Source organism: Halichoeres trimaculatus, unplaced genomic scaffold, assembly GCF_033239565.1.
Source record: "Halichoeres trimaculatus isolate MK-OKI-2021-1 unplaced genomic scaffold, fHalTri1.1 fHalTri1_scaffold_11, whole genome shotgun sequence".
Taxonomy (NCBI): domain Eukaryota; kingdom Metazoa; phylum Chordata; class Actinopteri; order Labriformes; family Labridae; genus Halichoeres; species Halichoeres trimaculatus.
In genome coordinates, this window is record NW_027437189.1 from 29,180,940 (window position 1) to 29,201,542 (window position 20,603).

At 39.5% G+C, this 20,603-nt stretch overlaps 1 protein-coding gene across 1 annotated transcript in view; it reads left to right on the plus strand.

Moving 5' to 3' along the window:
* Nucleotides 1-20,603, plus strand: part of LOC141799091 (plexin-A1-like) — a 453,927-nt gene that overhangs the window by 227,640 nt on the left and 205,684 nt on the right. The window contains exon 7 of the mRNA XM_074681180.1: nucleotides 4,786-4,917. Within this exon, the coding sequence (XP_074537281.1) occupies nucleotides 4,786-4,917 (132 nt within the window). The remainder of the gene's footprint in view (nucleotides 1-4,785; nucleotides 4,918-20,603) is intronic.

Here is a 20,603-nt window from a genome sequence, read left to right on the forward strand (position 1 = left end):
TACATGTAAACAAAGGTATTGACTCCTACATCCCCAATCTGAGGGTTAGGGGTTTCCTTCTGTCCATTCTGTGAAGTTTCCTTGGGAGAGCAACTATCTTCCCTGAGCATTTGACCATTTTACTTTCTAACAGTGCTCATAGCAGCAGACTCTTTTCCACTTTCCTGTTGTCAATAAACTTTTAAGAGAATGCCCAACGATGGACACCAGTGTTTTTTCCACAGTGTCAACTGGCAGAGGTGAAACATGCCAGACTATTTACACAGAATACTTTGATATGATGAATGCGATGAGGTTATGACCAATCAGAATCAAGTATTTAACACTGCTAGGTAGTAATCACCTATAGCTGGTCCAGTTACAGATGTTATATCCTCTGTGAAAGGAAAATTTACCTCGCTTATTCCCACAATTTGATTTGAGGTCTTCTTTCTTGGAAGCTACTTTGACAATCAAAGTCTGAAGACTACACACACCATCATCCAGAACCTTCTCTCTGTTTAGTGTAGAGGTCTTTCAGGGACATTTGGAGGTTTGTGTACGCAGGTTTGCATTTTTCTCCACATTTTGGAGTTCAGCGTGTGTGAAACTGAAAGGCTGCTTTGTCCTTGGTAATATCAGTGTTGGGTTGGTAATGAGCCTAATCCCAGGAGGACAGAGGAGACAGAGGGGTCCGAGCGAGGGACCCAAGGGACACGGAAAAGAAGGGGAAAGGGTGGCTGTGACTCCAAAGTTAAAACGTGGGCTGCAGACTCAGGAAGAAAGTCACCTCGAACTTTCTCTGCCATCCAAACTTTCTCTGCTGACTTGTCGCTGTAGTGCATAACTCAAGGTGCTCCAGAGAGATGGTGCTTCTCCTGAGAGGTCAAAGACATGATGCATGTCTTATTTACTGTCCTTAAACGAGTCTCGCAACCGGTCCCTGCTCCCTGAGCGTACATCACCCTGTAGAGGAGCATTAAACAAACGGCCGGATTTAAATGAAATATGTAATCATGCCGCCTGCAGCACACCTGCTCTGCATGATACCTTAACTTCTGTTTAAACCACTGAGCTGATATGTCAATTTGTCCTGCACATATCTGAGTAAACATTGTGTTTTGAGGCTAATTGATAGGTGGGTAATTTGAATGCAAACAGCAGCAATTACTGTTCAGCGCTCTCTTAGGAGGGTAACACTGCTGAGCTAGTTAAAAACACGCCTGATTGTCTGGCTCTGAAGAGGTAAACTAATCAGTAAAAGAAAAAAAAAACTTCTCTTTTAATGACTCATAAGCTGTCAGTAACATCAAAGAGGAAACTTTTATGGGTTTTTTCAGGTCTAATAATCATCCTGGGAGCTGTTATAAAAGCATATTTAATAAGCGCCTTTTAAAACAGGTAGACACAGCTTTTGTAGCGGAGAGTCTTTCATCTTATAGCTCAGGCTGGCTGCTAATAAGTTGCAGGAAGTAAGAAACTGGACAAATGGAGGGATAAAAAAGACCCAGATGCCCCTGTGTCACTTCTTCTTCCCTGTTATTAGCGACAGAGAGGAGAGGAAGAATTTATGAAGCTGCCTCCTGCAGGTATTCCAGCTTTGTAAACCTGTGACTTCATTTTAATATGATATCCCATCGCAGCTTTGGTGAGTTGTTACAGATGACCCCATGAGATTTTCAAATAGTGCAGACTCTGTCACTGACTCAGTGGGGCTAATTATGACGTGGTACCCCTTTAGCATCATTGCTGAACACTATTCTCAACATATGGTTTAATCTGGAGTTAGTGGATGTGGTGCATAAAGCGGGGAATGCCATCATCTGTAGGTATGACCAGATCTGATAAGACTGTCATGAAAGAAAATGGGCTTCAATTCCAGTGCAAACATGTTAGTCATTGCCCGTTAAAAAGAGTCACCAGCCATGCTATGTTGCATTAAAGACATTCATGTAACACCTTGATTTTGATCTTTATCCGAACCAACTGACCTGTTTTTCATTGGCTGGAAGTAGGGCTGCACAAAACTGGAAAAAAATAATATTGCAGTAGTTATTTCCTTATCACAGTGTGGAAAAATGAAAAGATGTAGTTATAAAAAACGACACATTTTAAATGTTCAGTTGTACCATTTGTTATTTTAATCTTTAAATCCATTTCCTGCTTTTAAATCAGACTTCAGTCCTCTCTCTATCACGCTGTGTCCTCTCAAAGTGACTTTCAACCTACAGAGGAGTAAAGCACACAGGTGGAGCAAAATGTTACTTCATGAACTTGACTAATTTATACGGTTGACTTACTGAGACCAGTGTCACCAGATCCTGACTTACAGGTGTAGATACAAACAGCCAAGTCAAGCAGGAAATAAATGTAGGCGTGAGTTTGGCCTTTCATTTAGGTCACACGTCCCATGTGGTTAGCCCTCGAGCAGTCGGCCTGGGTTTGAATCCACCTGAGGCCCCTTTCTCTCATGTCGCTCCCCACTTTCACACTGTTTCCTTCTCCTTTCTTACCTCTTATCTTTGAATTCGTCCAACTTAATTGAGCATTTGGTGAACAGACATGATACGCTGATGCAGACTCTGAAAAGCACAGCCATAGCCATTGAGAGTCAGCTCTCTCTGTTCAAGTGAGGAGCTGGTGTAACGTAACCAACTCTACCTCCGCCAAGGAGGTTATGCTTTTTGGGAGAGTTTGTTTGTTTGTTTGTCTGTGAACAACATAACTCAAAAAGTAACAAACAGATTTTGATGAAATTTTCAGGAAATGCTCAAAATGGGATAAGGAAGAAGTGATTAAATTTTGGAGGTGATCAAGGTTTTTTTTAATGGATTCTTTGTCATTGTGAGATAGGGCTGTTTTCACCATATGTGTATAAAAATCCACAGTAAATGGTTGGATTTCTTTACAAAACAATACAAGACGAGGTCACCATAATTTCTGACAGATGTTAAAGTACGATCCAGATCCTGGCAATATTCTGGATACTAAGATCCAGAATATGAAATATGTACTGGGTCATCATAATTTTCAACACTGTCAGGTAACAAATTATTGTACAAACCTGCAACTAACACCAAATTGTTGCAGACAGTCTGCTGAAAGGGAGTATAACATTAAAGTAGGACTAAAGTGTTGGTGACAATCACAGTATGCTTGGTGGAGGTCTGTGCTCTCTGAGTGCTTTTCTAGTTGTACATTCATTCTGGAAAACAATAAACTTAGCATGATGCCAAGTTTTAGGCCTTATGACTGATATTCTTCATTCTGTGATGTGACTGTTGCAAATGTGCACATTGAAGTCAGCCTTATTTGGATATTGGACATATTAGTTATCCACTAATTGTTTTTTCTACATGACTCAAGGTTGAGCCCAAGAGAAAAACATGAAAAAAAGAACTTAAATGAAGGGTTAATCAAAGTTTCTCCCCCCTAAGTCCTGCAACTTCTTCCACAAGAAGTGTGTTTGGATACTCAAACTTCCAGAGAGCAGAGGTCGCAGAAGGAGAGCAGAGACCTGCAGGCGAGTGGACTAGATGAGAATCGACAGTCACCTGCTCCGGTCTGCAGTCCCCTCTGTGCCGGCTGACCTGAATCCCACTCCAACTGCCCTCTGCCCCAAGCTGTAGGGCACAACAAGCTCCCCCCTCTTCCCCTCTTCTCCTCCTGCCACAGTCCTTCACTCATCACAAGTGATACAGTGGTTCAGAGCACGCAGTTCTTTTAAATTGGCCAAATAAAGTGTTTTTCTCTGTGCTGAGTATGTGTGTGAGTGAACGCATGAGCCTGGTCTGCTGTCGACCAGGAAAGAGAGAGCCATTAGAGCCAGAAAAAGACGAGAGGACAAAGGGTCACACTTACATCAATAAAAAGTCTGAGTGTGTTTGTGTGGGAGCTACTAAGAGGTCTGCTAAAACAAAGGGCCTTTGCTCAGAATGACCCGGGATAAACGTCCCCTTAAAACAGTCTGTAAACCCAACAGTTTGCAACTTTTGAGAGAATCGTTCATGTAGCTTTGTTTAACAGGTTGTCAATCTCCTACAAAGAAGCTTCACATTCAACCTTTTGTTTTAGAGGTTTTAGACTCTTAATATCCCGCTGAGTAACTCCTCAAAGCCTATTTGTAAAAGCACTTGACTTGTAACCAAAGCCGCTTCGTCTGCTTTAGCAACAAAAGCACATACAGTGATGACAGCCTGTCTGTTAATGAACCTTCTGTTCAGAAGAAGATAAAGGAAACTCTGGTAGTGATTTGGCAGATAATAACTGCAGACTATAGAGACTAAAGAGGAAAAAAAAAAGATGACAGAGTGAGCCGAGGCAACGGGAAAACAAAAATGTTGTAGCCGCCTAAACTGCAGTGATGAATGAGCAGATGGAGGTTCGGAAATTAGAAAGAGAAGGATGGAGACAAAAGAAGTACAGAGGGAAGGAGAGGGAGATTTACTTTCTGGAGTGATCTTAACAACTTTGTAATTTTGCCAGTTCATTTAACACAATAAAAACAACAAAAGAGCTTTCATTTAGCTGTGTTCTGCAGTTACCCACTTCACTGAGTGACACCATGAGCAGCTATGATTTGGATTTTCTGCAGAAATTAAATCTTAGAATCAGAGAGCTGAAGAGTTGTCACTTCAGCGACTGTTTTTTTTTTTTCACCTCATGATATCTGAAGGAAATTTTCTACTGCTTATCTCTGCGGTGTATTTTCCTCCTTTTTTGTTATACTGTTTTTTTTTTTTTTTTAAACCAACCACTCAGAAACTTTTCATTATGACTAACCAAACCTTTCCCATGTGTTTCCAGATCCTGGTGAACTCTGTCGTCCAGCCTGCCTTGCTGTATGAGAACGTGGTGGTGAGCAACGGGAGCCCCATCCTGAGAGACATGATGTTCAGCCCAGAGCATCAGTACTTATACACCCTCACTGATAAACAGGTAAACACACACACTTGTTGGTGTGCATGTTTTACCAACACGCACATCCTGCCACTAATAACAGAAAAGTTAGGTAAGTTATCAAGAAACACACCACGAGTGTGCTGTAGAGATAATTACATACATGTTAGCAAACACAGGGCCTTAACACATTTACAGTCCGAGCTTTATTACACATATGCACAAACATACACACACATAAGCACACACACAGGAATAAGTGCTGATTATTATCATTATTGATACAAAGGTCTTAAATAAAGGATGCCACCCCTGTACCGCCCTTTCACAAGATATAGGTGCAGGATTGTTTACTGTGTAAAACAGTTACGTGTCAGCATCATTTCACAGTTGCTAACTTTTTATGCTGTTGTTTTTCTGCTTCTCTGTATGCTGATAATGCTTTTGAATCTTTGCTGAAAATCATTGTTAAATGTGACAGAGTAAAATCTAACTGCTGCAAAATGAACTAAAATGACAAACCTTTGAGGTGAAGCCAGAGTGTCCAAAATCGCAATGCTGCTCTGTTTATTTGTGACATCCCTGCTTTTATTGTGGCCTCATAGCTGGATTGAAAATAGCTCCATAGCTTTCTTTCCAAACAAATATGATACAACCAAGGTCCACTGCAAAAAAAAATAAAGAAATCTTATTGAGTTTTTTTTTTTTTCTTATTTCAATTGAAAATGTCACTTTAGACGTAATATGAGCCACATTCACCTGACCAGTCTGGAAAAATGTCTTATTTCAAGTTGTTTAAAGACAAAAATTAGGTCTTAATTGCTTGTAACAAGTTAAAAAAATATCTGCCAATAGAGTAAGAGAAAAGTTTCTTGTATTAAGACATTAATCTATTTTCAAGCACATTTTTTCTTATTCCAGCAGAACATTCTTTAATTATTGCAAGCAATTCAGACCTCATTTTTGTTTTGAATAACTTGAAACAAGACTTTTTTTGGACTGATAAGTTGAATGTGGTTCATATCAAGTGTGATAAGACAATGTTTACTTAAAACTAGACTGAAAATCTTGATAAAATTCAATTTTTTTTGCAGTGTAAAAATTATATAGATACATTTTAAATTTGTTTTTTAGCTTGGTGTAAGGAAGCAACTGAGCTTGCTAACTGGCTTACTTTTAGTAAAGGTGGAGCTTTTTGTCTGTGTTAAGAACTGGTTAGAGTTAAATCCAATGGGAATACACTCAGAGGGTGTCAGCACAGTCAGAGTAAGCTGAAAGAAAACCAGGGAGACGTTTTTGTTGACATTTGATGGCATGTTTTGAGCTGGCAACCTTCAATCCACCTTAGTCACACAGGTAATTTGTCTTACCCTGTATTACTAGTAAAATGTTCCCCATATTTGTAGAAATACCACTGGTTTTGTCTAAAATACTAATTTGTATCACACAAATACAAATAATTTGTTCGAGATAGGGCTACACGATATGGCCGAAAACCCATATCTCAATATTCTTAAGCTGTATTGGGATACACAATATACATCTTGATGTTCTGCTCTATATCACTGTAAAAATGTTAAATTCAACTCCTTGATGCATAAAATAACACCGGTGTAACCATTCAAGCAGACCCTTCAGTTGGATTTCTAAAAGTTGCTTGCGAATCCTAAACCTGCGACTGACAAGACAAGCAAGCAACGTTTTCCCTTCTTTCCTACACAAAAACACGCCTGCCCAGGAGAGTTTTCTGGGTGGTCAGGATAGTGTGTGCTGCTTGCCATGACAGGAGCACTGGCAGAAAATAAAGGAGGTGAAACTTGAAAGAGAATTAAATACTGATGTCTTAAAACATTTATGTGATTTGTACTTGATGGTAGTAATGTAGTCATTTCATACATAAAGTATATTTGATATATCCCCCAACTCTAATCCCAAACAATCACAGTTAAAGGCCTGCTCAAAGCGAATCAAACCAAAGGGATGATGAACAAACATCTTGTTCAGCCATTTTTTTTTCTTTCAGAGGCAGAACGATGAGTTACAGGAGATGTTGAAACACAAACCCAGTTATAAATGGCTAAATGACTTTGTCTCATTGACTTGACTACAGAGCAACGTGTGGAGTATAATCCCTCAGTCCTGACATGCAGCTGTTGTTATCTTGACATGACTTTATTTACGCGGGCGTAATACTTCAGTTTAAAGAGTTAAGCCACATCCCCTCATCCTTCGCTTACCTGCTCTGCTCTCTTATCTCATAACAGTTAATGACTGCAATGTGACAACCTTCAACAGGACTTCCACAGCACGTAGGCATTAACTGCCATGTGAGTGCTGTGTAATTTTCCAGCAATTACACTTAATTGACTTCCATGTGTCTGAATCAGTGCAGAGAGGAAGTGGAGTGTAATTGACACCAATGGACAGCGTCAGTGTCACTGTGACGGGGGGAAATAAAGACTGTCAATCATGCAAAGTAGTCCAGCAGGCTGTAATCTACCATAGAGAGACCTGCATAAATACATTATTATTAGACAGTTACACAATATACAATTTATATTCACGTTTTTGCAATGAAAAAAAAAAAGCAATTGTGAAACAAAGACTTCTTCCATTAGCACATTTGAAACTTTTGAGTTTTGAGAAGAACCACATACACTTATGGGCATTTACACTAACACAAAGAGAGTCAGCTGTCTCGTGCAGAGCACTCAAATGTGCACAATAGAAACAGGTGTTAAAGGACCCAGAAATAACACTTTTTTAAAAAAAGAGCAGTTATTTTTCACTATGAATGTGAATATGCATAGAGTTAATGAAACAGCAATCTGCGTATTGAGCCTTTATTCAACACGTATGTCTGAAGATGGCTGAAACATGATGATGTGAGTGTTTACAGATTTGGACCCCTGTCACCTGCATTAAAGATGACTGCTTTGGCAGCAGGCCGTATTCTTAATTATTAAATTCAGTGTTTTATTTTTGATGAGCGCTGATATGTCCACTGCATGTCTTTACGTGTTAGCGTGTGAGCTGTAGGTAGGTCAAGCAGTAGGGAATCTTTTTTTTTTTCTCTACCTATTAAAAAATTTATATTCACATAATAAAACCTGGAATCAGATAAAGAAAACTGTGGGTTGAAGATGAGTCACTAGTTCAGTAAAAAGTTCAGTTTCTTAAAATGCCTGTATTGATCTGGAGCTTTGTATGAAACTATTTATACAAGTCTACGTTTATAGAGCTCATAGACATAACGAATATTGTCCAAATACACAACAAGCATCACTGCGGTACTTTCTACCTGCTAACCATGTGAACAAACTCACAGCAAGGAATCAGGCAGTGTCATTTTCTCCTATCAGGCAGCTGTTCTTCAGCTGCACTCACCAGTCAAGAGACAGAGACGTGTTGCCTCTGTTACAACATACTTGCTGTACTTCTTCTTCTTCTTTATTTTTTTTGGCTAATTGCCACCTACCTATTTTTTATTCTATCAGTCCTTTATAAGTCCCATGCACTTACTTTACTCTGCATTGCTTTGAGTTTCTTTTGAAGGTAGCTAATGAGTGCCTGTAAATAAAGTTGTATTAAAAAGTTTTTACTGTACCTTTATTAATAGGACAAGTCTTGTAACGACACTCACAGAGTGTGTGGTCATGCGCCTTAAAGGTTAGGTATTTTGCTACTTTTAGGCTTTATTTTGTCCCTTCGGCTCCCTCTAGTAAATTTAAACTTTACAAAAAAAATTCTAATGTCCTCACACTAGTGTGTCTCAGAAATACGTATTCAAGCCTCTGTTTAGGACCTTGTACACACAAAGCTGGGTATTTTTAAAAAATGAGTTTCCCCCACCTTATTCCTTTTTAAAGACACTTTTGTCTACACGCACCAGGCAAATCTGCGGGTGAGTGCTGCTCAAAGCATGCCAAACCTATATTTCACAGTTTTTCAGACGTGAAACCTGTGCTGTCCAATCACAATGAACCACGATGTGAACCAAAAACTTTGCTGGCTTCTACATGAAACCACATGGTTTTCCACTATAAGCCAGAAAACATCATTTTCTGTGACGTAAAACTGAGGTTTCATGTGGATGACAGGCCTAACCGTACAAAATTATATGCGGTTTTCCAGATACCCAGCGTGTGGACATGCCTAAAACACAGTTTTAGCTGATGTCTCTTTAAAGCACACAATTCCCCTTTCCTCTGATTGGCCAGCCTGTTGAAAGACTGTTGGGCTGAAGCTTTGGGCAGACCTTGGTGTTTGAGGCCTGTCTCTCCAATGTATCATGAACCATTTAAGAGATCCTTATGGTATGACCTCATCATTTCAGCAAGTCTTGTGATGGTCTTGTTTTTTTTTTTTTTTTTTTTTTTTTTTTTGGGAAAAGAGTGCTTTGAGCAGTTTGCAGACTCTACAAAAAATTAATAAGTAGAGGTTTAAATCTTCACGTTTAATATAAACATCCAGCATTGTTCCTTTATATCAATATTTACCCAGTTTTTGTCCATTTGCTCCTGAGGTTAGACCAGTTGAGGACCAGTACTTCAAAGCTTATTCATGCTTTTGCTAATTTTTCATCAGAACACCTTGCTACTCTTCCATTCATTTAAAGGGTTTCACACTCCATGCTGGCATTCATCCTGTCATGTCCACATTCATACTCTGATGGCAGAAGCTGCTCATGCAAAAGGGCCAAACTGCCCATCAGGAGATAATCTGACACATTCACACAGCCATGGCTGAGTCTTTGAGCAATTTGGGGTTCAGTGTCTGGCAAGAGGATACATTAACAGGAGCCGAGGATCAAACTCCAGCCTGCCCATGATTTGAAAGCCTTGCAAAGGTTATCACTCGTTCCTCTTGAAAGTATCTATCATAATGTGGATCTGCGTATATAAGTGCAATTCTCAGAATGTCTGCTGAGGAATCTTTCCTTGAAGTATAATTTATAATCCTGTAAAAACTTAAATTTGACAGCATTGATGAGAAAAAAAGATCACCTCTTTGTACAGCAGTAATGGCCTTTCAGGCGTTCGACAGTGTCCAAATTCACAGTCCAGTCAGAGAGTGAAACAGAAAAGTAAAGAGTGAGAGTTGGTGCGAGCTGGAGAGGTGGGAAGGTATAATTGGTTTGCAGGATATGGTCTGTGCCTCTCTCTGACTCTTCCTACCTCATCTTTTCAATATTCTTTGGCTTCCTCACTTCTGTCTCTCTCAGATGGAGTGAGTTTGTGGAGTAACTCTTCTCCCTGTAGCTGCTTCAGACAGCATAAAATAAAGTAAGGTTCTTTCTTCTGCCTCAGAATGTGAACTTGTGTTCCAGACATAAGACCAGAGTGTGTGTGCAGCCTCCCCCGGCCTGCTGATGAGGAGCATCCTCTCAGCCAGAGGCTGTCTGGACATGAGATAATGTATTGTGGTCTAAGGCTGCTGGCCAAGTCGAAGGGTGTATAAATTTGAGCTTTTTTCAAGTCAAAGAGTATCTCAAAGAAAAACTGAAGCTGTTTTTTCATCAGACTTGTTGGCTACCACTCACAGACTCTATAACAAGGAGAGAGGAGGAATAATCTGATACAGCCTTAAAGTCAGAACAAATTTGAACTGTTGGCAGCTGTAAACACAGTCTTTTGAATTTCACTAAAGATGTGAGTAAAATAAACTTATTTCAGGAAGATGTGAGTGCTAATTTTGTCAAACTCCAAGCTTATTTTCTGATTGCTAGCTTATGCCAAGTGCTGATGGGGAAAAGCTTATATGACAGGCTAAAACTATAGACTGTATACAGAGTGGACAGTGTGGCTCCGCCGTTTACCATTGTACGGTTTTGAAGCCAAAATACCCCAGTCACAGGGCAGCCATTGGCAGCCAGAGTCTGCACAGCAGAGACTGTGAGGGACTCTGGTAGAATCTGAGTGGAGCCGGGTGACAAAAAATTATATATATTTTTTTCCTTTCCAGAGACTAATCACTTCTTGGCTCTCCCTGCGACATACTATACAATCCCCCAAAAAAGGGACAAGAACATCAGCTGTCAATCATCGTTGAACATGCCATAAAGCCTCATTTTAACCTCTTATACTAATAAAGACAAAACTTTTCAGAAAAAAAAATAGGACCTGAATACAAGGCAGACCAACAATCTTCATACTGCCACAACAATCTGATGTGAGAAACATTTCTTCAAGGTAGATTAATTTTTTAAGTTTTTCCACAGCCCATCTGGAATGGCTGGGGAGATGGATTTTTTGCCACAAAAAATGCAGCCAGCCACAAAGAGGGGCAGTTTTTGTGGCGACCTCTCTTCAAGCCTCTTTTTTTTTTTTTTTTTGACAGTCCATGGTTAAAACTGATAAAGTTTCTGTTCTTATTTTAAACCAAACCGTTTCAGCAGGTGTGCAAACATTTGAAGGATAAAAGTTGATAAGATCAAACCAATAACTCACAACCTGAGAGACTCTGAGAGAATTTTTGTCATAATTCCAGATTAAAAGATGGCTAAATAAATAGTTAAATAAAATAGTAAATACAAGCCTGCCTTTATTTCACAAATAAATACAAACGTCATCAGATTTTGTAACAACTTGGGACATCTGGCCTGTCATCAAGCTAACATCCTGTTATTGGCTAATATCTATTTGACTGTCTGTAGCTATCAGATTTATTGAGAGCACAATAATCATTGTGTGACTAGCTTTTAGAACTTTAAGCTCTTTTGATATGGTTTAAATTAAAAAATAAAATAAAATTAAAAAAAATCAAACTGATACCAAAAATGTAAATGTATGGTTGAGAGTTGGCTCTGATTGTTGAGTGAAATAAACTAGATTAGGCATAAATCATTCTGAGTATTCAACTCGACCTGGGCTTTAGTATTGGTGATACTGGTACTGATCTAATTCGATGTCAGTATTAATCAAAAACCCTCTGTCAATATGAAGGATGAGAATTGTGTTTTGGCATCTTTGCTCCTGTTCTGGAGCAAATACTTACTGGTGTTGATAAACACAGACACAGGGCTGGGCATAGAACTGAGTTGACTAGATCTGTCCTATGAATCTACCCTTATTCACTGACAGCTGATCCAACTTTTTTGAGGATTGTTTCATCTCTACTCTAGATCAGAAACAAGAGCACCAATTCATATTACTGGAAACCATTGATCCTATATTTAGATAAGACACAAGGATGACTGTGATTTAGAATTTAAATGGCATGTTCTGAGTTTGAAAGAATAATGTGAACTTTTAAATGCTGAAAAAAGAGCAACAAAGTAATTGTGCGGCTCATTAGTCAACAGATCCTGGCAATGACCGGTGGCTGGTTAACTTTCAATGTAGTTGAAAATAGTCGAGCAACATCTGGGAGCAATATCTTGCAGGCTGTTTAGTGCTTCACACAGGCTTTTTTTTAGCTTGTTTGTTTGAATCAACTCGAAAATAGGAAGTTGTAGGACTTAAAATCCAAAGTATTGTCTGCTGAAGGACATGACACACTCCACTTTGGCTGACCCTGGGTCCTGAGTGGGTCCTGCAGTCTTTTCAACAAGTGGCTCCACAGGCTGTTATGTACATCCTCTCTTTGATGATAATACTTTAAGGAGTGAGGTACACCTTCACCCTGTTTGTCCTCTCCCTCTCCTCCTCCTCCTCCTCTTCATCCCTCCATCCCTCTCTCCTTGTTGAATAATAGAAATGCCAAGTGATGAGAGCTCAGACATCAGAAAGCCCATTTCCCAGCTTGACAGAGCAATTTACCTTCCCCATATTCACTCACACACATAATTAAAAGTGCTGGATTGGTCCGCAGCGTATAGACTTCGTATCTGTATAAGTGACTCACATATACGCATGCACACACAGTACGAAAACATAAAACTGTCCGATTCAGTGTGAGGGCAGAGTTTTTCGATTAGCGAGCGATGGATTTATACATGGCTCTCCTTGTGTTCCTGCTCCATACACACACAAACACACACACAGTTGCACTTGAAAAAACAGACAGTCTCCTCGTCCCTTCACTCGATGTATCCGTACCTTCCTCTGGCTTCTGGTCTGTCTCTTTCAGGTCTGTCAAATAGAATCATTTCTGTGCTCATAAAAAGAAACCACAGCACTAAATCAATTTGATTTTTACTGTTGTTTCCTTGTTATGTGCTTAAATTGTCCTGATCTAATAAAAACATCAGGCTGAAGAGATTTTTCATCTTGTCATCGCCCTCTGCTGTGGACCAACCCAGACATAAACATTTCTGGATGCCTTCTCATGGATGACCAGTGCTTCAGGTGGACTGGAACGCTCCAGTATTCAGAACTACCACTAATAAATTTAACCCTGTCATATTTTTTTTTCTCTGCCTGGATTTCTTTCAAGCTGCCAAAACCCTTCGCTGTGCAGTAAAAGGATGCTTACCTGACTGTTTTTGCCACAGAGTAATGTCAAATTAATATGTTGTTGCTGTTGTTGTCTTTGTGACACAGTGATTTTTTTATTTTTTTATTTCAATAAATGTGGATTCTAAGATATATTTTATATATATTTTGGATAAGGCTGGCCACCTGGCAGTGGTGTAGCCAGAAATCAACCTGCTCCAGGACCTGAATAAGAGTGGATGGGCCACACAATGAATTTAATAAATAGTGCAATAGCATTTAGCGTTACAGTTGGCTCTGGTCCTTAAGTTTTTGAATTTCTGCAGAATGAAATGAAGCCTGCCGCTGAATATTAAACATGTATCACAATAGGTAGATATGAAAAGATAAGGAATGCAAAAAATGTACAAAGTTGATTTACCCTCAGAATCCCAAGAAGTTCCTGTTTTATTTTTTGTTACTGTTTTTTCATTGTTCTCTGCAAAGTAAAGACCTGAACCTTTGTAGATAACAACCATGGCTAGAGGGATTACCTGTTTATCTGATGTGCTCGCAACTTGGGAGCAAAATGGTTTATTTTCTGCAAATTTTAAAAGAAGACACAGAACCAAAACAATGTTAATGAAATTCTCGTCTTCTCTGCTCTGAAGACATGTTGTTGGTGTCACTTGAGATATGTTCAAGTATCCTCGAAAAACTCAAGAATTTGAAGATTCCGCCATTTTTTTGTTTGTTTGTTTGTTTGTTTTTGTTTTTAGTTATTTTTAGTTTTTGGATTGGGCAAATGGTTTCTAAATGCCAGTCATTTGAGTATAAGTAGTATTTGGTCCTGCTGGTGGGTTTTTGTTCCAGAGGAGAGATTTATTAATAAAAGAAAGCAGCTTGATTGGCTGGGCAAATGTGTTTGTGGCGGGCCTAGGCCCAGACAGGCCCCTCCATAGATACGCCACTGCAAGGTGGTACACTAACCAAGTGGGAGTACCAGCACTTGTATTTTTTACTCTGAAAAAAAAAAAAAATTGTAAATTACATCACCTAACAGCTTTGAATTAAATCACCAAGTGCTTCACGGATCAAAATGTATTGATTTCCGTTCTACCTTTGTACTCATCATATAATTAGCTATATGGCTTGAAGCTTTAAGGTGAAGCCTTTCACTCACCCGTTTCTCATTATAATGAGTTATTCTTGCTTTTTAATGCAGCCTGAGAAATGCCTTAAGCCTTTTTCTTTATGTGTTTTTGGATTTCCAATCTCCATATTGATGTACACTACCTTGTGAAACCAAGCCCAGTCTCTGGTTTCTTTCTAGTGTTGCCTCACCTCCACATTTCCACTTCTGAGCTCACAGGACGAGGTCAGTCCTCAGAGCTTGTAAAGCAGCTTCATAAGGTGACCTGTTGGCAGGAACGTCTTCGCCCCTGCCTCTACAAAGCCCCTCAGATGGAGGCATAATGGTCTGATGATGTACCTCCGTGTATCGATTAAGCCACAGTACAGAAATGTACTCAGCCGTACTGTACTGCACAGTGGAGAAACCCTACCCCTGGCATCACATCAGAGAGGGTTCATATTCAATTCACTCAGCGTTTACTGCACTTGGAGGTCAGGGGAGAAGAGACTGCTGCACGCTTCTTTTTTAAGCAGTTTCTTTGGTGTTTGTCCAACTTTGAAGTTGCTAAAATTGTTAGTGTAGACAGAGAGGGAGAGAATAATGAGGAGAGGATGCAGAGATCTACTGCAAGTGCCCTTGGCCCCGTCAGCTAATTGGTGAGTGGAGTTTTGGAACAGCATGTCTTAGCAGTTGTTTGCGTGGGCAAGTTGAAATTAAAGACAGGGTGGTTAAGACTACTGCTTTAAGACACTGTCATTTCAGGCTGGAGACAACTGTGAATATCATTTCTGAAGTGTGTCTGAGACACTGGAGTCCTTCAGGGCAGCTGCTGCTGTTTAAAGTTCAAGTTTCATACTTGACTTTCACTGACCACTGAACCTCTTGTGGATTTGACCAGCGGCTTTCATAAACAATTTATTTAAGCCTTTTTTCATTTTGCAGAATCTGAAATGAGTAGTGGCTCTGCGGCATGCTTGGAGAAGGAAAACCATTTGGTGTACAGCACAGAGGAGGAAATGGTGGTTAGTTTGGTAGTCCCAGTTCCTGCTGAGTTCATGACCCATCATGGACTCCTTACTGGATTCAAGCACATGAAAAGACCAACATCATTTGGCTGTTTAACCGTTACCCTGGGATTGCCTCATGGGTACAAACTCATCACGAAAAATGCTGTTGAGGCAATAAATGCATACATAGGCCCTCATTTAAATGTGCGTACAACCGAAAAATGGGTGTATGCTCATATCCACACAGAGATTGGCATTTATCAATCTGCACCAAGCAGCAACCTCCAGTCTAAGAATATGAGACAATGGGGAAGTGCTAAAATCTGCTGTTTCACAAGTGTCAGCCTGAGGCTGGCTCTGGAAGTACCGGGAGTCACATACGCACCAAGTCAAAAAAAAGCTGTAGCAAGGAAAATCTGTTTGAGGAGGATAATTATTAGATCACATGATTAAAAAACATTTTCAGACAGAAAAACTGAAGTTTTTAAATTAATATTTAGATTGTTAAATTAGATATGACATCAAAAATGTTTATAACAATTCACTCTTCCTTTGCATATCTATAAAATATATTGTTGATAAAGGGGCAGTGCGAGCTATAAACTGGTAAAAGAAAAATGGGTGTTTCCTTTATCATTTACTTAGTCCTTAGTCTGTGACAGGCTCAGGCTGGAGTCTGCAACTTCTTTCAGAGCTCAAACACATTTTTAAAAGCCAACTTTCCACATTCTAGACCTGAACGGAAACTTTTAATAATATTGTAGCTTTTGTTATTCACATATCACAGACTAAGTAATCTAGGTATAAATGAGGGATGTGTTAATTAAATTATGTTGTGGTTTAGTTTGTTACATCCACCCTGCTGAATTACTGCAGTGATTTCCTTGCAGACAATTCTTTTCTGACTCTGTAACGCCACTTTTCTGGCTACCAAACTACACAGTGTCATTTCTTTCCAACGTGACGTGAAACCTAGTTTTTCACCTCATATAACTTTTAAAAAAGAAACTTTTCTGAAAAAAGAGGACTTGAACACAAAGCAGCCAAATGATATCTTCAAATCATCACAATAATCGGACATGAGAAACATCCCTAAGAGGTGTATTAATTTTTTAAAGTTGACCACAGCCCATCTGGAATGACTTGGGAGCTGATTTTTTTTACCTGTACTGCAGCCAGCCACCAGGGGAGCAGTTTTTGTGGTGACCTCACTTCAAGCTGAGCAAGATGATGTCCATTTCCATGTTATCTAAATTATGATTGTTTACAGCCGCCATATTTATTAACATCTGATCAGGCGTACACTGTGATTGGCCCTGGTACACACATTCCATAAATCATATGTATGTAAGCTCATTTTTACACTCAAATCTGCACCAATTCCCACGCAAGATTAATCAATGATGGCTATAGGGTTCAATTAATTCATATTTTGACTCTATAGGTGATGCATGTACTCTCACTGCAAAAGTAAAAATAGCTGAAAGAATAAACTTCAGATGACTCAATCTGTGCAATGTGCTGTCACAAACTCCCGGGTATGATGTCCTTTTAAATCTAGCATTGTGCTGAATATTTTGAGATGGAAAGATATCTACTGAAAAAAAAAAAAAAAAAAAAAACTTGTCCCTACCTTACTCACAGACAAATACACACCCCCACACACACTCAGCTGTCAGCAGCCTGTCAGGGCGAAGAGATGAGTGATGGACTGATCAGGATGTGATTTGTGAGGCCGTCAAAGAGACAGACTGTGGGAGAGAGATGTCTTAATGTGGTTGTGAGAAATGGCGTGACTTGGGTTTAGAGCAGGAAATGGACTAAATTTGGTTTGAAAGAGACTTCATCTGACTGTGATTGTGAGCGTGTGAGTGTGATAAAGAGATCTGAGAGAACATGGGATGTGTTAGATCTTGAAACCTTCATGCAGCCTTTGGAGATTTGTATGCTTGAATGTCAGGATTTTGAGAATGAACGGAAGACTGAGGCATTGACTACTTTCACTGGGATTTAATGAAACACTACACCAGATGACAGGATACAATACGGTGTGGCAGGACGCAATGGGGTACATAATAGTACAATCTGTTCTGATACAATATGACATGATACAAAATAATGCATCATAATATTTTATTCACACTTAAGATTTCATGTCAACGCTGTTTATGTTGATATTTTGTGTGCATGAAGGTATTCTTGTTTTTGCTAAATTGTATTTATATCTGAATGTCTAAAGAGGGGGTATTCTTATTTCCCATATTTTAAACATGGATGTAGTAACAGTGCTGGATGTCAATAGTAAAGATGCGCAGATTTCCAAACCACTGTGTAATTGTATGCTATAGAAATCCCAAAACAGTGGCAGATATGGCTGTTTTCCAAACCACCTACTACATACTACATGTGAGTGTAGTAAGTAGCAGGTACTGCATACTCTCTACTGCTTTTGCATGTAGTATGGCTGTTCTGTTGGGTCTGTTTTGTAGTATGCTACTCTGCTTTTCAGTTTAAGAAAATGGAGTTACAGTAAATAGATTTTATTTTGCCTTTATTATAATTGTACAACATAAACTTTGAGTGGATCTTGGTATTTTAGTTATTTTGTTAATCATATCAAAGCAGAATCATCACTTGATTTCTAATCTTACGCCAAAAGTTTTATCATTTACTGAAAATAAATCTGGAAGGAATTTTTTTTATTTTTTTTTACAGCTGATGGAAAAAAAAAAAAAAAAAAAAAAAAAAAAAAAACTTCTATATCATCATGTATGGTTTAAAAAAGTGAATTAGTGGTTCTTATGGGCTTTAATGAATTTGTAGAAGTTAACACCTCTTTAATAACTGGATGTGACAAGATTTAATTGTTATCTTTTGCATCACTTCACTTCTATCTCACAGACCATTTAAAGTTAGTGTTGTTGGATTGTAGTTATAATGCTGACCCATTCCAGCAGACGGCAGTAATCCACCAAAACCTGCCACCTGCATAGAAAAACAGCATTAGCTGTTAGTGCCATGCATTGTGGGAAACAGTTTGCCTGGTAAACTGGTCCGTTGCTTACTTAGAAATTTTTCTGAATCAGAAGGATATCTGTGAATTTTTGACATACTGCTTATTTTGCAAGTTTTTGCATACTACCTACTACAGACTGTCAGCCAAAATAGTAGGCACAACTAGTGTATTAGGTGGTTTGGAAAACAGCCTATGTTCTAAAAACAGCACAAGATCCTCACAAGACTCACTGAAATGATAAAGGCCGGCCAATCAGAGGGGACCCCTACAGAGACAACAGCTTAGGTGAACTGTCTCAGACAGAGGAAATAAGAGTTTTTGTTTTTGAGCTCTAAGGGGCCGTTAAGATGACAACAATTTTAGGGTGAACCACAAAAGGTTTCTTGAGTTTCAGCCTCACATTTACACGAAAACGGCTGTTCAGCCGACCTAAAATGCAAACTTTTGAAAACGGCCTCCAGAGTGGGTTTTTTTCTGAAACGCTGCCGACACTGTTGCCGTGTAAACAGTGAGCCGGTGTTTTCCATGGAAACGCTGACGTCACACTCCGCTCCCTGCAAGCACATACAACAGACCAACAGTACCAGTGTTATGATCGTCACGGACTACGTCGCTCAGTCTGCTGAATCTGCTGACTGTCCTTCCAAAAAATGAGCATCTGTTGCTCCACTTTTGCACTTGGTATTCGCCAAAACACTAGATGATTGGCTTAACCCTACTTCAGTGGAGACCTCCCATAAGTCGCTTCTTGACAAGACAGTTATAGCGCCCACTACAAGCCTGACATGCTTACTACAGTGTTTTTAGTCCCTCTGTGTTTCCGTGTAAACACAGATTTTTTTCACTGCGTTTTAATGTTTTCAGATGAGAAGTTGTCGTGTAAACCGGGCCTAAGTCCTGTAAAGCTACTTTAGGGGTACCACAAAACAAAACAAAACAAAACAAAACAAAACAAAAAAAACCCTCTTTCAGTTTAAGAATCCACATGTTCAGACCAAGTTTACGTCTAAACTCTGTATGTTACAATGCACACAGCACAGACTTTATCATGTGGAAGCATTAGTGGTTACTTGTATGTTTGTAATGTGTTGTGGATTTCTGGCTGTTCTGCAGAATGAGCCATCCATCAGCCTATTGTGTGGTGATAGCACCTTATATTCCTCCCCATATTATACAGATGGGACAATTACAGCTGGGCCTATAGCTGCAGCTAGCTGGGACTGCACTGGCCCCATATGTGGAATGAAACATCAGTTGCAATTACATTTGTGTGTCTTTCTCATCCATCCTTTCCCGCATCCCTCATCCACCCACCCTGCTGCCTCGACATGCTGCCCCCTCCTCTCATCCGCCACGAGGCAAATTAAGAGCCTCTCTATCATGACCCAAATGCGGGAAGCTCATTTGCTCTGTTATTTATTTGCAATTTGTTATAAGAAAAAAAAGCCTCTAAATCCCACTGGTAGGTTTTTTTTCTCTACAAACACTCTCCATTATCACTTCGAGGACTGAAATTAATGGTTGAAATGGACATTTTCACACTGTGTGCTTCACTCTTTCTGTCTTCCTCTACCCTGGTCTCTAATCCTCCCCCAAACCTCCCTCCAAAGTCCGCAGATGAATATGTTTCCCTCTGCAGCAGCAAATAGGCCAAGATGAAAATGCCATATTTAATATAAATAGGTGGTTCTCACTTACTTATTGTCACACATACACACTTACACACACACGCACTCTCCAGCCTCCTCGGTAAGACAAAGAGTCTTTGGCTGAGCGTCTCCCGTTTCCCATCCCATTATCTGTTTTCTAAAACTCAATAATTGAACTGTTCCATAGGAATACATCATCCTCCACGGCAACACAAAGCCACATTGAATAAACTCTCTCCCTGGCTGTTGTGCTTTAGTATGACATGTTTTTTTTCCCCTCCCTCTGTCAGACAGCCTGTATTACGAGCACTAGCATTTGTCCAAGCGCGAGTAATGACTGCAATTTGCTGCTGCTATTTGGTGTCCTGTAAGAGGGCTGTGTCTGGTAATGGTGGCATTACAATAGTTATCAGACACAGGTTACTATTATCATGCTATGAATCTGCCATAAGCTATTGTGTCTAACTGTATATCAGAGTAACACATAGGGAGGAGATTACTGGTGTCTGACTGAGATATGTGCCGTGAAAGCTGTCCAGGGATGTGACTTTATGAATGTCATCA